General features: G+C 44.3%; 1 protein-coding gene across 1 annotated transcript in view; it reads left to right on the top strand.

The window, feature by feature from the left end:
- LOC130298278 (uncharacterized) overlaps positions 1 to 12,515 on the top strand; it is a 91,228-nt gene that overhangs the window by 72,218 nt on the left and 6,495 nt on the right. Inside the window, 4 exon segments of the mRNA XM_056551208.1 lie at positions 3,038 to 3,164; positions 3,248 to 3,312; positions 3,479 to 4,337; positions 11,209 to 12,092. Coding sequence (XP_056407183.1) covers positions 3,038 to 3,164; positions 3,248 to 3,312; positions 3,479 to 4,337; positions 11,209 to 12,092 — 1,935 coding nt within the window.

The following is a 12,515-nucleotide window of genomic DNA, read 5'->3' as shown; positions in this document are numbered from 1 at the left end:
TACAGTAATGGAGGGGTCTGGTGATGACTGGAGAGGTGACACTGCTGGGACATTATACAGTAATGGAGGGGTCTGGTGATGACTGGAGAGGTGACACTGCTGGGACATTATACAGTAATGGAGGGGTCTGGTGATGACTGGAGAGGTGACACTGCTGGGACATTATACAGTAATGGAGGGGTCTGGTGATGACTGGAGAGGTGACACTGCTGGGACATTATACAGTAATGAAGGGGTCTGGTGATGACTGGAGAGGTGACACTGCTGGGACATTATACAGTAATGGAGGGGTCTGGTGATGACTGTAGAGGTGACACTGCTGGGACATTATACAGTAATGGAGGGGTCTGGTGATGACTGGAGAGGTGACACTGCTGGGACATTATACAGTAATGGAGGGGTCTGGTGATGACTGGAGAGGTGACACTGCTGGGACATTATACAGTAATGGAGGGGTCTGGTGATGACTGGAGAGGTGACACTGCTGGGAATGCTGGGACATTATACAGTAATGGAGGGGTCTGGTAATGACTGGAGAGGGGACACTGCTGGGACATTATACAGTAATGGAGGGGTCTGGTGATGACTGGAGAGGTGACACTGCTGGGACATTATACAGTAATGGAGGGGTCTGGTGATGACTGGAGAGGTGACACTGCTGGACATTATACAGTAATGGAGGGGTCTGGTGATGACTGGAGAGGTGACACTGCTGGGACATTATACAGTAATGGAGGGGTCTGGTGATGACTGGAGAGGTGACACTGCTGGGACATTATACAGTAATGGAGGGGTCTGGTGATGACTGGAGAGGTGACACTGCTGGGACATTATACAGTAATGGAGGGGTCTGGTGATGACTGGAGAGGTGACACTGCTGGGACATTATACAGTAATGGAGGGGTCTGGTGATGACTGGAGAGGTGACACTGCTGGGACATTATACAGTAATGGAGGGGTCTGGTGATGACTGGAGAGGTGACACTGCTGGAACATTATAGAGTAATGGAGGGGTCTGGTAATGACTGGAGAGGTGACACTGCTGGGACTTTATACAGTAATGGAGGGGTCTGGTGATGACTGGAGAGGTGACACTGCTGGGAATGCTGGGACATTATACAGTAATGGAGGGGTCTGGTGATGACTGGAGAGGTGACACTGCTGGGACATTGTACAGTAATGGAGGAGTCTGGTGATAACTGAGAGGTGACCCTGCTGGGATATTATACAGTAATGGAGGGGTCTGGTGATGACTGGAGAGGTGACACTGCTGGGACATTATACAGTAATGGAGGGGTCTGGTGATGACTGGAGAGGTGACACTGCTGGGACATTATACAGTAATGGAGGGGTCTGGTGATGACTGGAGAGGTGACACTGCTGGGACATTATACAGTAATGGAGGGGTCTGGTGATGACTGGAGAGGTGACACTGCTGGGACATTATACAGTAATGGAGGGGTCTGGTGATGACTGGAGAGGTGACCCTGCTGGGACATTATACAGTAATGGAGGGGTCTGGTGATGACTGGAGAGGTGACACTGCTGGAACATTATAGAGTAATGGAGGGGTCTGGTGATGACTGGAGAGGTGACACTGCTGGGACTTTATACAGTAATGGAGGGGTCTGGTGATGACTGGAGAGGTGACACTGCTGGGAATGCTGGGACATTATACAGTAATGGAGGGGTCTGGTGATGACTGGAGAGGTGACACTGCTGGGACATTATACAGTAATGGAGGAGTCTGGTGATAACTGAGAGGTGACCCTGCTGGGATATTATACAGTAATGGAGGGGTCTGGTGATAACTGAAGAGGTGACCCTTCTGGGACATTATACAGTAATGGAGGGGTCTGGTGATAACTGGAGAGGTGACCCTTCTGGGACATTATACAGTAATGGAGGGGTCTGGTGATGACTGGAGAGGTGACACTGCTGGGACATTATACAGTAATGGAGGGGGTCTGGTGATGACTGGAGAGGTGACACTGCTGGGACATTATACAGTAATGGAGGGGTCTGGTGATGACTGGCGAGGTGACACTGCTGGGACATTATACAGTAATGGAGGGGTCTGGTGACGACTGGAGAGGTGACACTGCTGGGACATTATACAGTAATGGAGGGGTCTGGTGATGACTGGAGAGGTGACACTGCTGGGAATGCTGGGACATTATACAGTAATGGAGGGGTCTGGTGATGACTGGAGAGGTGACACTGCTGGGACATTATACAGTAATGGAGGGTCTGGTGATGACTGGAGAGGTGACACTGCTGGGACATTATACAGTAATGGAGGGGTCTGGTGATGACTGGAGAGGTGACACTGCTGGGACATTATACAGTAATGGAGGGGTCTGGTGATGACTGGAGAGGTGACACTGCTGGGACATTATACAGTAATGGAGGGGTCTGGTGATGACTGGAGAGGTGACACTGCTGGGACATTATACAGTAATGGAGGGGTCTGGTGATGACTGGAGAGGTGACACCGCTGGGAATGCTGGGACATTATACAGGAATGGAGGGGTCTGGTGATGACTGGAGAGGTGACACTGCTGGGAATGCTGGGACATTATACAGTAATGGAGGGGTCTGGTGATGACTGGAGAGGTGACACTGCTGGGACATTATACAGTAATGGAGGGGTCTGGTGATGACTGGAGAGGTGACACTGCTGGGACATTATACAGTAATGGAGGGGTCTGGTGATGACTGGAGAGGTGACACTGCTGGGACATTATACAGTAATGGAGGGGTCTGGTGATGACTGGAGAGGTGACACTACTGGGACATTATACAGTAATGGAGGAGTCTGGTAATGACTGGAGAGGTGACACTACTGGGACATTATACAGTAATGGAGGGGTCTGGTGATGACTGGAGAGGTGACACTGCTGGGAATGCTGGGACATTATACAGTAATGGAGGGGTCTGGTGATGACTGGAGAGGTGACACTGCTGGGAATGCTGGGACATTATACAGTAATACCACTGGAGGGGTCGGGGTGATGACTGTATCATTGTGTGTCAGGTTCCTATAAGGTGTCAGGACGTGGCGGTCTATTTCTCCATGGAGGAGTGGGAGTATGTAGAAGGACACAAGGATCAGTACAAGGATCAGGTCATGATGGAGGATCAGCAGCCCCTCACATCACCAGGTAATAGACATGACTATATACACACGTCCTCTCATTATTTGTATGTAAAGAATGAATTCAGTCTCTGTATGTGTTCCCTACAGTCAGATCCAGTAAGAGAACAGCACCAGAGAGGTGTCCCCGTCCTCTATTTCCACAGGATGATCAGGTAGATGGAGATATTCCCTATGATCTGTAGAAGGGCTGTGAAGCTCTTGTGGTCAGTCCCCTCACCCTCCATGACTCCTCATCTCCTGCTCATCTATTACATCCCACGTGACTTCTCCTACTGTCTGATGACTTTTAATATATTTTTTCTACATCTTATGATTTAGGGTGAAGATCCGAACAATATTAATGCTCCAGAGACAGATGTGAGCTGTGATGAGCAGTATAAGGAGAACATTCCTACAGGGGAAGATCTGATCTATATTAATGCTACAGATATAAAGGAAGAACAAGAGACAGATGTGAGCGGTGATGAGCAGTATAAGGAGGACATTCATACAGGGGAAGATCTGATCTATATTAATGCTACAGACATAAAGGAAGAACAAGAGACAGATGTGAGCGGTGATGAGCAGTATAAGGAGGACATTTCTACAGAGGAAGATCTGAACTATATTAATGCTAGAGACATAGAGGTAGAAGAAGAGACAGATGTGAGCGGTCATAAGCAGTATAAGGAGGACATTCCTATAGGGGAAGATCTGATCTGTATTAATGCTACAGTCATTAAGGAAGAAGACGAGACAGTTGTGAGCGGTGATGAGCAGTATAAGGAGGACATTCCTATAGGGGAAGATCTGATCTGTATTAATGCTACAGTCATTAAGGAAGAAGACGAGACAGATGTGAGCAGTGATGAGCAGTATAAGGAGGACATTCATACAGGGGAAGATCTGATCTATATTAATGCTACAGATATAAAGGAAGAACAAGAGACAGATGTGAGCGGTGATGAGCAGTATAAGGAGGACATTCATACAGGGGAAGATCTGATCTATATTAATGCTACAGACATAAAGGAAGAACAAGAGACAGATGTGAGCGGTGATGAGCAGTATAAGGAGGACATTTCTACAGGGGAAGATCTGAACTATATTAATGCTAGAGACATAGAGGTAGAAGAAGAGACAGATGTGAGCGGTGATAAGCAGTATAAGGAGGATATTCCTACAAGTAACCGCCTTGGTGAGTAGTAACCACTAAATATAGATAAGAGTCACAGATTCTACCACTATTCTGTCTTCTGTCAGATTGTTACCTCGGTTTTCAACCCCCCCCCCCCCCAATGCCTCCTGATTCCAGATCCTCTTTAAGGGTCAGACCAATACAGCTCAGGTCCACCCCCCTTTCTGCGGAGGAGAGGGATTAGAGTAGGAGGTAGGGGCTGTGTCTTTATTGTGGCAAATCGGGCCCTTAGCTCTGATCATGCCAATCCTGGCCGGGAAACACTTGGTCCTGTTCCATGCCAGGGACAGCTTTTGGGTGGGCTTTCTTCATCCGCTGAGATCCACGAGGACAAACCTATGAATAAGATTATCCTCTCATGGGCTAATTCCTCTGTGGTCATGCAGATCCTCGTGGTCTCCAGTGCTGATGGGTATTTTGATGATGTGTTTGTAGCTTCGGGTCCTCACCTCCTTCCATTGAAGCAATTGATGGAAGACCCTTACACCCCCCTCACCCTATTCCTGAGACAGTTCCCTTGTCTGTGTTGCTAGGGCCTCAGTCACATTAAGGTCTTACCCAAAGTAGACTTAAAGGTGTTACCTGGCCAATGACTAGGGGAAAGGATAAGGGGATAAGATGTCTGATCCCGTGATCTCCGTGCAGCACCCGCATTCTATGCTGGGCTGCGTCTCCAATTGCGGAAAGCTCTTTGTTTCCGGGACTGGAGACGAGACGTTACGTCACACCCCCTCGTGACACCACACCCCTCCCATAGACATGAATGGAGGGGGCATGGCATGACATTACGAGGGGGCGTGGCATTTTGTCACGTCTCCAGTCCACAAAGGATATCACCAGGGTATTACAAAGGATGCGCTAAGACCCAGGCACCCTGAGTGTACCTGTACGCCCGGAGTCTTTTAGAGGTTAAAAATAAATACAATAATTGAACTCTATCACCCCCCACCCCACCCCCTCAATACCATTTTCCAAATCAGAAAAATTTGGAGTCCCTATGTAAGGAATTGTCTCAACTATTGAAATATAATGTAACAGTGTAAACAAAAAAACAAAAAATAATCAAACGCCAGAATTTTATTGATTTTAATCCCATCCCAGCAAAAATGGAATAATAAGCGATAAAAATGTTCCATTTGTGCCATAATGGTAAAGATAAAAACTACCGATCACGCAAAAAAATAAAAAAACACAGCTGTATATTTAAAAAAAAGAAAAAAAATTGTTTGCAATTTTTTCGAAGCAGTAAAAACATATTGAAAACTAAACAAATTGGGTGTTTTAGCGATTGTAGTACTACAACGAGAAAAAAAAAGGTACATGGCAACACCAAAAAGGGGGAAAAAAGGATTTTATTATGGGAAAAAATAAGCTATATAAATTGGGTATTGCCATGATCGCGCCAGTGCCAGTGAACGCCGTAAAAAAATTAAAAAATGCCAGAAATTTTCACATTTTTCTCAATATTTGAAAAAAAAAAAAATGTCACAAAAAATGCTGAATGTTTCAACAAAAATCTTAAGGGTTAATACCGGACATCACCGCGATCTGTGATGTCCGGTATTGGCCTGGGTCCCGGCTACCATTAGCCACTAGGACCGACCTTATATGACTCGGGGTCACCGTGGGCAAAAATGTGTACAGTAACCCCCCGACATGCGATGGCCCCGACATATGATAAAATCAACATACGATGCTTTTATATGTCGGGGCCATCGCATTAACTGCTATCTGACAGCGCAAAATGCTTAAGCTGCTGTCGGATAGCAGTTTAAGCATCCCGGACAGGTTCACTTACCTATCCCCGCTGCTCCGGGTCCACTTCGCAATCCTCCGGCGTTTTCCGCATCTTCTCCGGGGTCCGGGCCTCGCTTTCCTGTATCGTTATTATGTCGCTACGCACGCCGTGCCGACGCAGCAACGTAATAACGTCACCAGAAAGCGAGGCCCGGACACTGGAGAAGATGCGGAAGAAGCCGGAGGATCCCGAAGAAGACGGCGGAGCAGCGGGACAGCATCGGGAGCGGTGAGGACACGGTCCGGAGCGGCGGGGACAGGTGAGTATAACTTTCTATACTTTACATTGCACGAATCCCTCAACATACGATGGATTCGACAAACGATGGGTCGTTTGGAACGAATTACCATCATATGTTGAGGGACCACTGTATTAGAGTCACGTACAGGAAATACAAAGGTCACAGTAGAATAAAAGATGCCAGGTGAATGTCCTGTGATGATCTGAGAATTTTTTTGTTTTTTTCTTCCATTCCTGGATAAACCCTTTAATGGAGATGTCCGGTGCGGACTATTCCTATTCCATCCAGCCCAGGCTGTAAAAAAAAAAAAAAGAGAAAACAAACTTTCACTTACCTTCCTACGTCCCCCCCCGGAGCTCCGCAACAGCTGATTGGTCGGCCGGGCTGTCTACATCCCACTTCATCTAGCCCGGGATGTCACACTGCGCTTCAGCCTATCACCTGCCGCAGCGATGTCCCACTTCAGTCAATGATAAGCTGAAGCACTGTGTGATGTCCCGGGCTGAAGGAAGTAGGAAGTAGACAGCCCGGCCGACCAATCAGCTGTTGCGGAGCTCCGGGGGGGGACGTAGGAAGGTAAGTGAAAGTTTGTTTTCTCTTTTTTTGCAGCCCGGGCAGGATGGAATAGGAATAATCCGTACTGGACATCTCCTTTAAAGGGGTACTCCGCCCGTAGACATCTTATCCCCTATACAAAGGATAGGGGATAAGATGTTAGATTGCCGCGGTCCCGCTGCTGGGGAGGCCTGGGATCCCCGCTGCAGCACCGCGCTATCATTGCTGCACAGAGCGAGTTCGCTCTGCACGTAATGACAGGCGATACAGGGGACGGAGCAGCGTCATGTCATGGCTCCGCCCCTCGTGACATCACGGCCCGTCCCCTTAATGCACGTCTATGGTAGGGGGCGTGACGACCGCCACGCCCCCTCCCATAGACTTGTATTGAGGGGGGTGGGCTGTTACATCACGAGGGGCGGAGCCGTGACGTAACGATGCTCCGGCCCTTGTATTGCCCGTCATTATGGGCAGAGCGAACTCGCTCTGTGCAGTAATGATAGCGCGGTGCTGTAGTGGGGATCCCAGGGGTCCCCAGCAGTGGGACCCCGGCGATCTGACATCTTATCCCCTATCCTTTGGATGGGGGATAAGATGCTAGGGGCGGAGTACCCCTTTAAGGCTTTTCCGAGTAGATTTTGTAGGGTTTATTGTAACGCATGTGTGTTACATCAGAATTTCCAACAAAAAAATCCAAAAAACACTAACTCTCCACTTTACTCAGAAAACCCTACAAAGGGGACGGGGCCATCAGGGAAAAGGGGCGTTTCTCAGAAAATATATGTTTTCAAATGAAATCTACAAATTTACTAAAGTTTCTGCATAAAACGTGGTGAATTTGAGCTCTGGAAAACACAACAGCTCAGAGCAATTGTAAGAAGAGGAAAACGTAGGGAAATGGCGAGTATGTGCGTCTGTTACTAATGGGGATCACACTAAGGGCTCGTTCACACGAGAGGATTTATTTGCAGGTTTCCCGCTACTTGTTATAAAGGGGGCGGGCTATCCCCAGGAGATTTTCGGCTGTGGAATTTCCGATGCGGAAAACTCGCCACAAGCCCCGTTGAAGAGCTCGTCCCCCTTTCTAACACGAAGCAAGAACCGTGTATATAAATCAGCTCGTGTGAATGAGCCCTAAGTGTGTGCGGCAAGATGGTAAGACGCACTACTAGCTCTACTATTTTCTATTCCTCTCTGCATCATTCCCACTACACACATTCTTTCCTTTTTTTTACCTATTTTTTTTTTTACTGTATTTTTATTAATTATAATTCTTAAAATGTTATATTTTTTTTTAATTTTATTTAATGTTTCATTTAAAAAAAAATCAATTTTTTCTTATTTTACCAGTTTTTTTAATTTATTTATTTTATAAGTTTTTTAAAGTTTTTTCATGTTTAATTTATTTTTTCTTTTTCTCTGTCATATCTTTTTTTTTTTATCCCATTATATTAATGTCCCATTATAGTTATGTCAATATCTAATGACAATACATCATAATGACTAATTTTTGTTTAATAATTTCATCTTTTTATCCCCACAATCCTAGAGAACTAGTTTACTATTAAAGGGGTACTCCACTGGAAAACATATTTTTTTTAAATCAACTGGTGCCAGAAAGTTAAACAGATTTGTAAAATAGTTCTATTAAAAAATCTTAATCCGTCCAGTACTTATCAGCTGCTGTTATGATCTGTAGGGAGTTCTTTTCTTTTTAATTTCCTTTCTGCCAGACCACAGTGCTCTCTGCTGACACCTCTGTCCATTTTAGGAACTGTCCAGAGTAGGAGCAAATCGCCATAGAAAACCTATCCTGCTATGGACAGAGGTGCCAGCAGAGAGCACTGTGGTCAGACAGAAAGGAAATTCCAGAACAAAAGAACTTTCTGTGGATCATTACAGCAACTCATAAGTACTGGAAGGATTAAGATTTTTTAATAGAAGTAATTTACAAATCTGTTTAACTTTCTGGCACCAGTTGATTTAAAGGGGTACTCCACCCCTAGACATCTCATCCCCTACTCAAAGGATAGGGGATAAGATGTCTGATCGAGGGGGTCCCATCGCTGGGGACCCCGCAATATAGCATGCAGCACCCACCTGTATCTGCTTCAGGCAACGCTGGAGGTTCTGGCTACCGACCACGGGAACAGAAGATCGAGACGTCACGACTCCGCCCCCGTGGGACATCATGCCCCACCCCCTCATTGCAAGTCTATGGGAGGGGGCGTGACAGCTATATTGCGGGGTGGGTGCTGCATGCGTTGGGACCCCTGCGATCAGACATGGAGTACCCCTTTCATTTTTCACTATAAACTACAATAAATAACGTAAAAACAATATCAGAATCGCTTCAGTCAGTAAAAGCGCCCAAAGGTAATACAACATAGAGAGACACAGGTTGTATTTGAAAATGGGTCTTGGTAATTAAAGGGGAACTCCGGTGGAAATTTTTTTTTTAAATCAACTGGTGCCAGAAAGTTAAACAGATTTGTAAATTACTTCTATTAAAGTAATTTAACCTCTTAAGGACCCATGACGTACTGGTACGTCATGAGTCCGCTCCCGTTCTATAACGCGAGGCCTTGACCACTAACAACAGCTGGGACCTGTGGCTAATAGCGCGCGGCGCTGATCTCGGTGTTGCGCTATTAACCCTTAAAACACAAAGTGGATTGCCATGACTATAGTAAAATTAAACTAAGGCCGGTTAGCTCAGGGGCCTGTTCGGAATCGCCGCAGTGAAATCGTGGCATCCCAAACAGCTGTAGGACACGAGGAGGGTCCACTTACCGGCCTCCTGATGTCTGATCACCTAATGACTGCTCAGTGCCTGAGATCCTGGAATGAGCAGTCAAGCGGCAGAATCATTGATCAATGGTTTCCTATGAGAAACCATTGATCAGTGTAAAAGAAGATCAGTATGTGCAGTGTTATAGCCCCCTATGGGATAACAATGTTCAGTGTAAGAGATCAGTGTGTGCAGTGTTATAGTCTCCTATGGGAGCTATAGCATTGCAAGAAAAAAAACTTAATAAAGATTATTTAACCCCTTCCCTAATAAAAGTTTGAATCACCCCTCTTTACCCATTTAAAAAAAAAAAAAACTGTGTAAATAAAAATAAATATAAACATATGTGGTATTGCCGGGTGCAGAAATATCGGAATTATAAAAATATATCATTAATTAAACTGCGCGGTCAATGGCGTACGGGCAAACAAATTCCAAAGTCCAAAATAGCGTATTTTTGGTCACTTTTTATATCATGAAAAAATGAATAAAAAGTGATCAATAAAGTCCGATCAATACAAAAATGGTACCGCTAAAAACTTCAGATCACGGCGCAAAAAATGAGCCCTCATACCGCTCTGTATACGGAAAAATAAAAAAGTTATATGGGTCAGAAGATGACAATTTTAAACATATAAATTTTCAAAGTTGATCACCACGTCTATAGTGAAACTAAACTAAGGCCGGTTAGCTCAGGGGCCTGTTCGGAATCGTCGCAGTGAAATCACGGCATCCCAAACAGCTGTAGGACACGAGGAGGGTCCGCTTACCTGCCTCCTGGTGTCCGATCGCCGAATGACTGCTCAGTGCCTGAGATCCAGGCATGAGCAGTCAAGCGGCAGAATCATTGATCAATGGTTTCCTATGAGAAACCATTGATCAATGTAAGAGATTAGTGTGTGCAGTGTTATAGCCCCCTATGGGATAGCAATGATCAGTGTGTGCAGTGTTATAGTCTCTTATGGGATGATAATGATCAGTATAAGAGATCAGTGTGTGCAGTGTTATAGCCCCCTATGGGATAACAATGATCAGTGTAAGAGATCAGTGTGTGCAGTGTTATAGTCCCCTATGGGATAACAATGATCAGTGTAAGAGATTAGTGTGTGCAGTGTTATAGTCTCCTATGGATTTTTAGGTGCAAAATTGAAAGAGTTTGGATTTTTTAAAGGTAAGTTGGAAAAAACAAAAGTGCAAAAACGGAAAAACCACGGGTTCTTAAGGGGTTAATAGTACTTATTAGCTTCTGTATGCTCCACAGAAAGATGTGTAGTTTTTTCAGTCTGACCACAGTGCTCTCTGCTGACACCTCTGTCCATGTCAGGAACTGTCCAGACCAGGAGAGGTTTCCTTCAAAGGCTTCAAGGAAAGTAATTATAACTATTTGCACAAGTGTGTTTTTTTTACATGTACTACAACATTACATAGGGTATTTAGGATGTGAATACCCCTTTAAAGTTATTAAAATCTATTTTATTCTCTGCAGATTCTTGTAGCAGGAGATCAGAGGAGAATCTTATATCTTCAGATTATAAAGCAGATGATGATATCACACAAGATACATATGAAGAACATTCCATTATCCCAGATACACCCTCAGCCCTTCACAGCCAAGATCTGTCATCTCATCCTTATATACAGGTCCTGTCTTCTCACTCATCACAGGATGTTCAGCAAAATAAAAGTCACCGAAGGGGTGTTGGACATGAAAGAGATCATACAGGAAAGAAACCATTTTCATGTTCAGAATGTGGGAAATGTTCTACTAAGAAATCAGATCTTGTTAAACATCAAAGAATTCACACAGGGGAAAAGCCATTCTCATGTTCAGAATGTGGGAAATGTTTTACTCAGCAATCGCAACTTGTTCAACATAAAAGAACTCACACAGGGGAAAAGCCATTTCCATGTTTGGAATGTGGAAAATGTTTTGCTGAGAAATCACATCTTGTTCAACATAAAAGAACTCACACAGGGGAAAAGCCATTTTCATGCTCAGAATGTGGTAAATGTTTTACTGAGAAATCAAATCTTGTTAATCATAAAAGAACTCACACAGGGGAGAAGCCATTTTCATGCTCAGAATGTGGTAAATGTTTTACTGAGAAATCAAATCTTGTTAAACATCAAAGAACTCACACAGGGGAGAAGCCATTTTCATGCTCAGAATGTGAGAAATGTTTTACTGAGAAAGCAAGTCTTGTTATACATCAAAGAACTCACACAGGAAAGAATCCATTTTCATGTTCAGAATGTGGAAAATCTTTTAATTTTAAATCAAGACTTGTTAAACATAAAAGAACTCACACAGGGGAAAAAACATTTTCATGCTCAGAATGTGGAAAATGTTTTGTTAAGAAATCAAGTCTTGTTAACCCCTTAAGGACTGAGCCCTTTTTCACCTTAAGGACTCGGCCATTTTTTGCAATTCTGACCACTGTCACTTTAAACATTAATAACTCTGGAATGCTTTTAGTTATCATTCTGATTCCGAGATTGTTTTTTCGTGACATATTCTACTTTAACTTAGTGGTAAAATTTTGTGGTAACTTGCATCCTTTCTTGGTGAAAAATCCCAAAATTTTATGAAAAATTTGAAAATTTTGCATTTTTCTAACTTTGAAGCTCTCTGCTTGTAAGGAAAATGGATATTCAAAATAATTTTTTTTTTTTATTCACATATACAATATGTCTACTTTATATTTGCATCATAAAATTGATGAGTTTTTACTTTTGGAAGACACCAGAGGGCTTCAAAGTTCCGCAGCAATTTTCCAATTTTTCACAAAATTT

This window comes from Hyla sarda (genome assembly GCF_029499605.1).
Source record: "Hyla sarda isolate aHylSar1 chromosome 1 unlocalized genomic scaffold, aHylSar1.hap1 SUPER_1_unloc_7, whole genome shotgun sequence".
Classification (NCBI taxonomy): domain Eukaryota; kingdom Metazoa; phylum Chordata; class Amphibia; order Anura; family Hylidae; genus Hyla; species Hyla sarda.
The sequence above is the reverse complement of the archived record's forward strand: the minus strand, read 5'-3'. Positions and strand labels throughout refer to the sequence as shown.